We start from the raw sequence: 12,376 nt of genomic DNA, 5'->3' as shown, positions 1-12,376 counted from the left end.
ATGACAATGCATCTGGGAGGTTACCCGTACATTTTTGTGAGCTGAAGAGAAACCATCAATGTAGTAGTTAGCATAAGTCAGAAGTGTGATCATTTTAGCACTGCTGCAGTTGATCTAAGGAACTGATATTCCTTCTCAGATATACCAGTAGTCATTTTTCCTCCTGTCCTTAGCAGCGTCACAGATCCATGCCAGCCAAACTGCTGTGCTTATAGCGTAAGTGATTTTGAAAGCTGCTCTGTGCATTTGCCTTTGGACAGAATTCAGCTCTTTCCTTTTTATTTGACACTTCAAATGTTTTTGCCTTGAACTTTCTCATGAATTTTTATTGGGGAAAGTTCTTTTGAAAGACAAAAATAGGGACCCAAGTGACCTTCAGACCAAAAGATTACAGAGAAGTGGCAAAGCCTTTGGGAGAGATGGGAACTCCAAATCAGGGTGAGCCTCAAAAGGTTATGAAAATTGGCAAAATCGTGAGAAGGGATTCTCTGCATGGTTCTCACTGCTCTTTGACTTTACTGTGTCTAAAGCTGACAGTTGTAGGCTTGTTTCCCTAGCTGCTGCTTGTCATCAAATTTGCAAAGTCACACTAAAGCTAGTAGATGTAAATCAGTGTTCTGGCTGTGATATACTCACTAGATGGAAGGCATCTATGCAGGTGGCAGCAGAGCAGCCTGTGGAGTTCTTGACTGATGTTCAGATCATGCTATCAAGAAACCTCATTCATCTTTGCAGTTTTATAAAAATATAGCATAGAGATGAAGCTGTCCTTAGGTTATAAAGTAGCAGCTATTAAAACAAAAACTTGGATTCCAGAACTGACTGAAAAATTATTGTATTAAGAAAGGGGAGAAAAGTGTATGGTAGGATGTAACTACCTTATTGAAATTAGACATTTCTTTCACCCTATGATTTGTTTTGCAAAATTGTCATGACAACCTGAACAAATTGTAGTGATCTAAACCTTTTCCAGTTTCAAAATTAATTCCCAACACAGTACAAATTGGTGCACTTTTTTATTATTATCTTTTTTAAGAAAGGTGTCTGAGTCAAGGTGAGAGCTCTGGGAGATGGGAAGAGGCTGTCTTTGACCTCGGTAGCTGCTGAGTGTGCTTGGAGAAGAGGTTTGTGGAGGCTGGAGGATGAAGCAAAAATGAAGAAAATGGCCTCCGGAAAGCTGCAGTTTGTGCACTGAGAAATGATGGGGAGGGAAGGCAGAGGTGTGATGGACAGAGTTTTCCAAGGGCTAGAGGCCACTCTGAAGAGTTAGGTGTAGCTCATAACGTGCTGAATTGCCTGAAGCTCAGCTGGAACTAAATACCTCAGAAAATGCAATGGGAAAAGAGCAGGCATGTGTATAAACCACTTCTATTACTGTTCTTTCAGATACAGTAGCATGAAGTTTTCACTATGTAAAAGAAACCCACTGTCTGATATTCTGTGTTGCACTGAGTTTTGGTGCCCATTGCTTTTTAACTTACAAGTTTTTGGTCCTTTTTGAGAGATCACTATCTGGGGACAGTCTCAGCAAATCACCTGTAAGTTCTGTTTGACCTGAAGTGTGGACTGAGAAATGGCTGACTATAGAGGTGACTTGAAATGTGATAATGGAAAAATTATCTAAAACATTTAAAGTGTGGCTTTTTAAAGGTCGTATGGAAGTATTTGAGGGAAGCCAAACCTTGTCTAAGATTTATGAGTTAAGCAGTCCTCTTGTTAGGAAGGTAGACACACTTAAGTTTAAAACTAGTCAGTAGGAATACAAAATGAATACGGCCTGTCCACTGTTATTGTCATAAGTGGAATAAATCAACAGTTTTAAATAGTTTGATATGTTATCACTAATCACTGGAAAACACATAATATAAAATTTAGAACATGGCAGTTCATGTTCATTTTACCTGAAGATATAGGGATTGGAAATAACAAATGCTATTTTGAAAGTCATTGTACTTGGTCTTTTTCTTTTTTAGGAAATTTTTAAGATAGAAAGCAACCTTGGAATTCCAAGACAAAAAAGGGCTATTTTGGCAACTCCGATATTAATTCCAGAAAATCAAAGACCACCATTCCCCAGATCTGTTGGCAAGGTAAGTCATCAAATAATAGAGTCAATTTTTTATGTTAAGTAATCAATGTATTTCTCTTAAAATGTTGTGATGCCTATCAAATTGGTAGTAATATCCCAGACAAAATTAAGAAGCTTAAAGCTGAACAGAATGGATATTGTATAGACAGGTGAACATGGCTTTGTATTCATGGGAGACCTTAATAGCATACATTCTAGTAAAAAAGTATTAATTGAGACTGCTATCTGCAACAGAGGTTACTGTGTATCTACGTGTGAGGCTGGGGCTGAAATCTAGGCCAGAAATGCCATGAAGAATATCCTACTGCATAGTGTGGATTATCTTGTGTCTATTCTTAACACTTGGTAGGAATTCAGAAGTCATGAAATAGAAAAATGTCCTAAGTTCATGTCCTTAAATTCATTTCTAGCATCCAAAGACTAAGCAAGTTTTTGCAGACATTTTCAGTTTGATTTTTTTGTTTGTTTGTGTTTTTGTTTTGTTTTGTTTGTTTGTTTGTTTGTTTGCAAAGGTCTGAAAAAGAGGAAAGTTTCTCTTGTGTCTGCAGGAAGGTTTTATGAATGAGAGTTCCAACAACACGTTTGGTGGCTAGAAAATGTGACACCCATCTACAAGAAGGGCCGGAGGGTAGACCCAGGGAACTATTGGCCTGTTGGTTTGACCTCGGTGCCAGGGAAGCTCATGGAGCAGATTATCTTGTGTGTCATTATGTGGCAGTTGCAGGGCGATCAGGCCCAGTCAGCATGGGTTTATGAAAGGCAGGTCCTGCTTGACGACCCTGTTCTCCTTTGATGATAAAGTGACGTGCTTGGTGGATGAGGGAAAGGCTGTGGATGTGGTCTACCTTGACTTCAGTAAGGCCTTTGACACCATTCCCCACAACATTCTCCTCAAGAAACTGGCTGCTCACGGCTTGGACTGGCGCACGCTTCACTGGGTTAAAAACTGGCTGGATAGCGGGGCCCAAAGAATCGTGGTGAATGAAGTCAAATCCAGCTGGAGGCCGGTCACTAGTGGTGTCCCCCAGGGCTCAGTACTGGGGCCAGTCCTCTTTATCAACGATCTGGATGAGGGGATCAAGTGCACCCTCAGTAAGTTTGCAGATGACACCAAGTTAGGTGTGTGTGTCAATCTGCTCAAGGGTAGGAAAGCTCTGCAGGAGGATCTGGATAGGCTGCACCGATGGGCTGAGGCCAACTGTATGAAGTTCTACAAGGCCAAGTGCTGGGTCCTGCACCTGGGGCACAACAACCCCAAGCAGAGCTAAAGGCTGGGAGATGAGTGGTTGGAAAGCTGCCTGGCAAAGAATCTGGGAACACTGGTTGATAGTCGGCTGAATATGAGCCAGCAGTGTGCTCAGGTGGCCAAGAAGACCAACAGCATCCTGGCTTCTATAAGAAGCAGTGTGGCCAGCAGGTCTAGGGAAGTGGTTGTCCCCCTGTACTTGGCTCTGGTGAGGCTGCACCTCAAGTACTGTGTTCAGTTTTGGGCCCCTCACTACAAGAAGGATGTGGAGGTGCACAAGAGATTCCAGAGAAGGGCAACGAAGCTGGTGAGGGGCCTGGAGAACAAGTCTTACAAGGATTGGCTGAGGGAGCTGGGATTGTTCAGCCTGGAGAAAAGGAGGCTCAGGGTACCTCTCTATAGGTACCTTAAAGGAGGTTGTAGCGAGGTGGGGGTTGGTCTGTTCTCCCACATGCCTGGCAGGACAGGTTGAGGGAAAATGGGCTAAAGTTGCTCCACGGGAGGTTTAGGTTGGATATTAGGAAATACCTCTTTACCGAAAGGGTTATTAGGCATTGGAATGGTCTGCCCAGGGAAGTGGTTGAGTCACCATCCCTGGAGATCTTTAAAAGACGTTTAGATGTAGAGCTTGGTTTAGTGGAGTGATGTTTTAGAGATGGTTTAGTGGAGGACTGGTTAGTGTTAGGTCAGAGGTTGGACTAGGTGATCTTGAAGGTCTCTTCCAACCGAGATGATTCCGTGATTCTGTGAACCCCTTTTCCAGAACTTCAGATATACAGCTAGAATACAAAATCATTCAAATTGAAAAAGAAAATAACTATTAAAATGGCTACTTAGGCAACATAAGTTGTAATTATATTAATATATTTTGCACAATGGCAATTCTGAAACAGGAATCCTATGCATTGCTCTGATTTTAGTAGGTATGACAATGGCATAATGGCCTATATAGCTGTAGAGTATGTTCGCAATTCCTACCAGTGGGATTACTAGAGCTATATGCACAGATTGAGGGCAAAATTTTTCTCTGGAATGTGTAATCTTCCTAGCTGGTACCTAATCAGTTACTTGAATAATTAGAAAAGATTGTTTTCCGTTCAGTACAAAGAAAGAATAATCTCTGAAGATTTTTTCACCCTTTCACTCTGAATAATTTATTTAAAGATATTTCTCAACTTTTCCCTTCATGTTTCAGTGTTTGAGAATTAATGATCAATAACTTGATATTGTTGTTTAATATACTAGTGATAAATAGTTAATTTTTAAGATTTCTGTTGCACAGTTTTAAAGGAGTGAGAGAATTAGAAGGTTACTTATACACAGATCTGCAGTCATTTTTGTTTTTCTTATTGATTATTTTTCCCCTTCACTCTCCTTCTTCCCCTACTGCCTGTGATTACTTTAAAGTTTTAGATCTCAAGTGGTCTGAGTTGCCTCTAGAATTGCCTCCATTAAGTATTTTTATTAGTAGTTTAGGATGATAGTCCTGGTAATGGAGGTTCCTTAAACAGAATGAGATGAATCTGATATTGTTTGTACTTAAATGTATTCCTAGCATCTTGTCATCTTTATTTGTTATCATTCTTGAAATGCTAGTTAGGGATCACACGTTAGATGCGGTAGATGAGGTACAAACACAGAAGTATAAAAGCATCTGGCAGTCTGTTTTTCAAAGGCCCTGAGACACCTATTCTCAACTGATGTTTAAATTATAGGAACTGCAAATGATCAGCACCTTGAAATACTTTGAGCTGTCATCAATTTAAAAAGTCTTTACATATATATGTATATATATATATATTTTTTTTTTCCCCAGTATATTTCCAATTTAGGTATCTAGATGACTATTTTGGCTATAGTCTGTTGCAAGGAGTAACATAGAGTGAATAAGTGATGAGTGAGACAAAACTTTCAGAGATATTTAAAATAAGGGAATAAAACATTCTAGGTCAACTGCAGTAATTTGCAACTGAATGCTTAATAAAGCATAAATAAAAAGGTTTAGAGTCTCAGACATACTGATGGTAGGAAAGACAGTCTATTGTTCCTTAAATAAAAAATTCAGTAGAAGTCAATGCTGAAAATAAAGACCTAAAATAATTGTTTTATAAGCTGCACGATGAAGTCTGTAGTAGTCTAGAGAACCTTAGACACCCAATTCATGTACTCATTTCAGCCACAACTTGCAGAAAAGGTTGATCATCTTTCTCATTTAACTTTAGGTGTTTATTGTGAATTGTATGTAGCTTCATGAATTTACAAGAATTCTGCACACTCCTGTGAGGCAAAAGAATCACAATTACTTCCCTCTTCCACATTATTTTGGGGCTTGCCATTAGAAGCCTCAACAAGGTACTGCATGGGCTGATGAATTATAGCTACTGATGTGTATGAATTTCTCTTGAACTTTTCTGTCTCTCTATTTTGTTGTAAGCACTGTGAAGGGGACATTGCAGGCATATTTTTTAGCTATGGTTTCTGTAGTGCTTGGAGGAAGAGAAAACTAACAAAGAATGCTGATCCCAAGCTTCTAACTAGGCTAATTTGCATGTTATGATAGAATTTAAAAAATGAAAGGGAAGAAAAAGCACATTCTGGACCATACTTTTGTCATGTAACTGCCAGCAGTCAGGGCTGAGGATTTGTGTAGGCTTGCTGTGAAGGGAATGGAAAATTCTCACACCTCAGGGGCTCACCTCGTCTGTCCAAGGCAGTGAACAATGTCCTTCTGAGCTCCACCGTGACGGGGGTTCATGCTCAAATTCCTGTGAGCCATGGTTGACTCAGCCAGGAGCCAGGGTCAACTCAAGCTGAACTGTGACAATTTTTCTATGAGAACCCTGTTCTTTCTGTACTGCTTAGCCTCATATATATATATATATATATATACAAAATATAGAGGTTTATGAAAAGACCGTACCTAAGGAAGTTTGTAGCATTTAAACAAACGCTTCCAAACTTCAGCAAAATTTTGTTTCAGTATGCACTGCGGGGCATTTCATGTTTTATTCAGACATAGTCAGGCACCCTGTTTGTATGAGCTATAGGATACAGAGCAACCCATAAGTTTACAGACATAAATACTGTATATATGTATTGTATTTTCATAACCCATATTGCTATGTCTCCATCTCCATTGGCAAAATCTCAAAGGGAAACTAAAGAGTAAAATTTAGAGAAGGAATATACAGTTTGGCTATAATAAAAACGTACATGTATATTGAACTTGCTTCCTGTAAGGACGAACACAGCTGACTCAGTTGGTCAAGCGTTATAGTGAGGAAAAATGAATTAGTTCCAACTCAATGCAGCCATTTTCAGAATAATTTCTATTTCAGAAAATTGCTTTCTGCCATGTCTGGTGTCTGAGAGAGACTACAAAAAAAGGATAACAGATGTTTTGCATTCTTTCCTTATGGTAACATAGTGGCAGGTATCCAAATATGCCTGGAGACTCCATCACCTGCTAGAGGGTCAGAAGGTCCCTGGGTGCAGGAGATGTCAGCACTGTTTCAGGGTCTGGAGCAGCTCTGTGTGGCGTTTCCAGTGATGTAACGTTGGATCTTCATATTGCTCCACCTGTTGTGAGATTGAAGTGCAACATGCCACTGTAATTTCTAATTGGAATGGCATGAACGTATTTAACATGTCAGGCTTATTTCTGACTTAAACATTTAAAGGAATGTATCTTCTGGAAATATGAAATTCTTCAGGTGATAAAACATAGCAATAAACACATTTAGGAACTAAGAATTCTAATGCAATAATGTGTTGGGGTGGAGGGAATAACTATACACTTTGCTGTGTGAAAAACAATTACGACGTTTGTTTTGTTCTTATCTTTGTTACACTTTCTGCTCATCAGAAAATAAAAGCTTTCCCACACTTTATTTAGTCAGGATAGTGATAATTTCAGATATGAGTAGTTCTGTTTGATTCTTGTGGTGCAGTTTGGATGTCCACATAAAAGTTAGGTTTCCAGTTGCACCCTGACTGTTTTCTCTTTCTTCCATTTATTTTGGAAAATTACCAATCTAATTTATTCCTCTGTCCTGGCTGCCTTCTATTTCCTAACTCATGCTAAAATTGTGTTGCCTGAAAATGCATAAGGTTGTTTGGAAGTGATTGCAGCAGCTGCCAGCAGTTGAGCTGCTTATTAGCACTTGGCTGGGTGCAGGGCAGATGTGCAAAAATAGAAGAGCAGGGGGAGAAAAAGTATATATTTCATAATTAGGAAACAATAGCATAAAAAAGAAAATCATGGTGATTTCAGAGGACCTTATTCATTAGGATTTAGTGAAATAACTCAGGAAGGAGATATTGCACTGGACAAGTGGAAAATTGGATTGTTTTAATTTAAAAAGTTCAAATAAGTACTTGGCATAACAAGGAAATTCAAGTGTAGAGGCTGTTTTCTTTGCTGTTACGGGCTTTCTATCATATCCACTTAGGCATAAGGTTGGTTAGGGTATCTATTAGGTTAAAAACTATCATAGATGTGCTGTGCTCATAGGTAAAGAAATCTCAGGTTTTAGCAAAATCTGAACTTCATATTATTCTTCATTCTTGAGGGAGAACAGGGAGATTAAAATATTTTAATACAGTCTTGGTAACATGGGTTTCTGTGTCCAGATGGCCCAGGCTACAACTGTTGACTGTTATTGATGTGTTTGGTTTAGCTCTTGCTGATAAAGCAGAGGGATATGATATTCAATTTTTAGTCTCTCTCCATATGTTACTCTTCCGGTTTATTTGTCCACATCAAGTCAAATGAAGTACAAAACAGTGGGGTGCAGGATTATCCTTAATTATGGTGATAGGTTATTTGTGAGTGCACTAAATAATACTAATTGTATTCTACAATTAACTTAAGAGTGGTGGTTCTATGCATCTGTTTGATGACACTCTCCAGACACACTTTAACTGTGATGATGAACTGCATGATGGTCCTTTTTGAAGTTTAATCTTTGCACTAACACAGAGCTCAAAGTGCCAGAAGGTAATTGTGAGGACAGTTGGCATGTTCCAGCTCTTCACACAGATCTTTAGAGAGAAGGGCATCTGCAAAGTGAGAGTGTTAATAAGCCCAGAATGATTTGCTATGGATTTATTGATTGATATATCATGAATCCGTGATTCTGTTCTTTAATTTAAAGGAATGCCCTTCATTATAATGAGTATTTTAATTATTTTAACAAAAGATATGGAAGCCATGAGTGGGCTGGCAAAAATTGGCTGGACTTTTAATGGTCAGTGAAGGCTGGAAAACAACAGAGAAGAACCCTGGAGATTCTCTAGCAAACAATTTCTGAACAAAGAAAATGCAAAACTTTGGGTTTTGCCAGTAAGAAAATGTGTTTCTTCGTTGCTTGGCTGTTTGTTTTGTCTTTTAGAAGACAAAGGGGGTGAGGCAGGACTGTTCAGATGCTTAATATCAGAGAGTGTATATATACTCCCTGCTTTTCATCTGTGCTAATGGACGGATAGCTGCCAAATGACAATTAGATGGCAGAACTGTCATAAGCTCAAGAAAAAGGTAATGCAGGCAATCAAACAGAAGAGAAATCTCTTAATATCTACGAGGAGTTGTGTTCTTTTTTTTTCCTTTTTTTTTTTTTTTTTCTTTTTTTCCTCCTCCAATTTGTGAATTTAAGGCAAGTGAAAACATAGAAAAACCTGAAGAGGAGAGGAAACTGAAGATAACTGGATGGAAAAGCTGCTGGAAGCTTATTATTTCTGAGTGGATATCTGATTGAGGCTTTTTGTATATGATAAATTATATGCCTCACAGAAGAGAAGTGTTAAGTACTAAAGATGAAGCTGGAAAAAATGCCAAACTTGAGTCAAAAGTTTGAAAAGAAGGTGATAGAAGTGACAAGGGAGAGATTATCATGATCTACAAATCTTTGAAGAAAACCTAGAGAGACGTATCGTAGATTACAGAAGGACATGTAAAAGACAACAGGGAACAAGATCAGCCAGTGAAATAAGAGCTGAATTAAGAAGAGGATTTTTTTTACAGGCAGATTAGGCAGAAAATGGGGGATGAGGCAGGGATAGTGAGGGAAAGGAGATAGCTAGGATTGTTGTCCAGGTCTGAAAGGTAATGGTGTACACTGACAGAGAACAGAATAATGTGCAGAACAGAGATGCCACTAAATGCCTTTCCAACACCAAGAGAAATCTGTGTGATTCCTTACCAACACCCCAGCTGGTAAACTCCAAGTATCAGTTCTTTTTCTGAATCTTTATCAGTTACAAAAAATGATGCAGAAACAAGAGAATGCATTCCCTACTATAGATCTAGAAGTTGGTCTGAGCTGTGTAGGAAAAATCCACTGGACTTTTGTTGTGTTCAAATTATGTCCATTTTGCTGTGTTCAAATGATTGCCACATCAGATCTAAATGATCAGACTGTGCCAAAGAGTATGCTCAGAAAAGGGGAGGTGGTTATCACCAAGAATTCTGCCTTCTCCAGGAGGCAAGAATATTTAGGATGTGACAGCTGAAAAAGCGGTGCCATCAGGGAGATGCTGGAATGATTGACTCCGGGGAAGCATTGCAGGGTGAGGGCCTCTTTCAGAGAGTGGAATTGCTCAGGTACAAATTGTTCTGGCTTCTTACATCAAGGTTTGATGGCACATAAGGAGAACAATCTTCTAAAGTGTACAGAAGAAATGTGTCTATCAATCTGCGCAGGAAAAGACACATCCACAGATGAGGATCCATAAACTAGCAGCAAACAGAGTGGAAGAAAGTTGTGCAGAAAAGGGGAAAAAATCTGATATCAGTGAACAGCTCTTAGGTAATAAAGTCACTCTTAATAAATAAACTTCCAGCTAGGAAAAAGATTAAAATTAGAGGAAAAATATCCAGTTATGTTACTAGTATAATTAGATTGGGCAGAAATATATACATCTGAGATAAGTTTGTTCAGCTTAGTACAGTGAGTGTTTTATTTATATTTAGAGTGATGGTAGTGTTTTAAGGCAAAGGAAAATACTGGCATATTAGCAAATAGATGTACAATTTTGGCTGAAGATCAGGAAAAAAGCTTCTGGTCCCCATGGAAGAATTAATTTTCACCAGTATTCTAAGTAGGAGAATACAAAGTTTGATAAATATACAGTCAAAATTGTATAATATGCCTGCTTAAGGTCATGAAAAAACAGATAGCAAGAGGTTTTCAAGAACACTAGAACTGGAGGAAATGTGTAACAGTTGAGCTGCTGAGCTGGACCAAAATGGACCATTGGAGATGACGATTGTGGCTTTCTTGAAGGGATAGCACACTTCTGTACTTCGTGGAAAAATATCAGCCTACCTCAGCAATGAATGTAAATGAACAAACAGCAGTCCATTAAATTAAAGGGCTTTTGATGCAAGTTCATGAATTATTAAGCTACAGTAAATTAATTTTCTTTAAAGGATATGTATTTGGTATCCCAACAAATCATTACGTGAAAACAGCACTTCAAATTTATCTAGTTTTCTGAAAGGTCTCTCTTCAAACTTCCCTTGTTTACTTAAGAAATTTTAGAAGAGTCAAACTTGAGCAGCAGATGCATTGGAAAACTGGAAAATAATAAGAATTTACCATCATTTTGCAGTGTTTGGTGTCGTTGATATGGATAAAAGAATTTTTAACTATTTGAGGGATGCTTTCTAATCTAGTTACTATGGTTACAAGTTTGTTGGAGATATAGCAGTTCTATGGCAACGATGGAATTACACTTTCTACCCAATATTGAAATATCCAGTACCTAATTTCCTGCTCTGTAATAAATCATGCTAATGACCTTAAGTAGAGCACCAAAGAGAGGAGAATTTATTCTCTGAAGCTGTTCAGCGAAGTATACTACAGTTTAACTGTCACATTGTTTGTGTTAACTTTGATCTCTGAAGTTGATATCTTAAACTGTGTTGCAGATGAAGATAGAGGGGAAAAAAGTCAGTCTTTGCCTGTAAATTACCTATGTAAAATAACTGAGATAAAATAAAACACTGACAACTAATTTTTCATTCATACATTAACTGAATTTTAGATTCACTTTTAAGGAAAATGTGTTTGGATTGTTTTTAAATACAACGGCTATTTCATCTCTGCCCAATGATTTTAATGATGCCCAATATTACATGCCTTTCCATATTTTTTTTTTCCTTAAATGGGTAATTATACTCTTCTTTACAAAAACAAAATAAGCTTTCTCGAGACTCAAAAATCCATCCCCTTTCTAACTTTCTTGACTCAAATAAATTCTCAGATTTGTGTTTTAATGCTCGTGTTTAGGGTGTGATTCTGTACGAGGTTTTACTGAGCACACCTTGAACAGGGAGCAGCCAGAAAGCCCCATGTGGGGATGCTGAGTAAGTTATTTCTTAGTAAGTTAATCTTCTGAGTAAGGATTTCTGTTTGCTTGGTACCTTTAATTTGTAAAATTGCTCCCTTCAAATCCACTTATAGTAATGTTTCCTTTTAAGGAGTAAAACAAACAGACTTAACCAGCATTACATAGCAGTGTGCTGTGTTAATATATATTACTAGCAAGGAGGTGAGTTCTGCAGAATACGGAAGTCAGTAGAGAGAGCAGTGCCATGGAGCTTCCTGTAAATCAGTAAAGATATTTCAGAGAATTACAGAATTATATTTGATAGCTGTGAATTTCCAGACAGCTTAGGATGTGATCATCTTGTTACCTGAGTACTGTTCTTTCTCTATCCAATCATTTTCCTGTTTCATTCCAAGTTATTTCTTTGGTTTCCTATTATGCAACTAGTAAGTCAATAGTCGAATACAGAGCAATATCTGCATGAATTAAATTTTAGGAAGAAAACTTATCCCTGGCAACCTACAAACTTAAGACTATCATACTGTCATCCTTAGTACTTGCATTAAGGAAAGACTTTATAAAAGACATTTTGTAGACTGGACTGTTGACAAATTTGATATTACTACATGTGGGTTGTTAAAGTGGCATTAGGAAAGATGACTGGTAAAGTATTTCCAGAAGGAAAAACAGTATGCATTGCATATGGCTCA

The 12,376-nt window shown here is 38.1% G+C and overlaps 1 protein-coding gene across 2 annotated transcripts in view; it reads left to right on the top strand.

Moving 5' to 3' along the window:
• The window catches only part of CDH13 (cadherin 13), a 487,393-nt gene that overhangs the window by 193,100 nt on the left and 281,917 nt on the right, over positions 1-12,376 (top strand). For both annotated transcript variants that reach the window (XM_084533251.1, XM_084533250.1), the window contains exon 4: positions 1,974-2,090. In XM_084533251.1, coding sequence (XP_084389377.1) covers positions 1,974-2,090 — 117 coding nt within the window. The remainder of the gene's footprint in view (positions 1-1,973; positions 2,091-12,376) is intronic.

This window comes from Aythya ferina (genome assembly GCF_964211825.1).
Source record: "Aythya ferina genome assembly, chromosome: 12".
Taxonomy (NCBI): domain Eukaryota; kingdom Metazoa; phylum Chordata; class Aves; order Anseriformes; family Anatidae; genus Aythya; species Aythya ferina.
The sequence above is the reverse complement of the archived record's forward strand: the minus strand, read 5'-3'. Positions and strand labels throughout refer to the sequence as shown.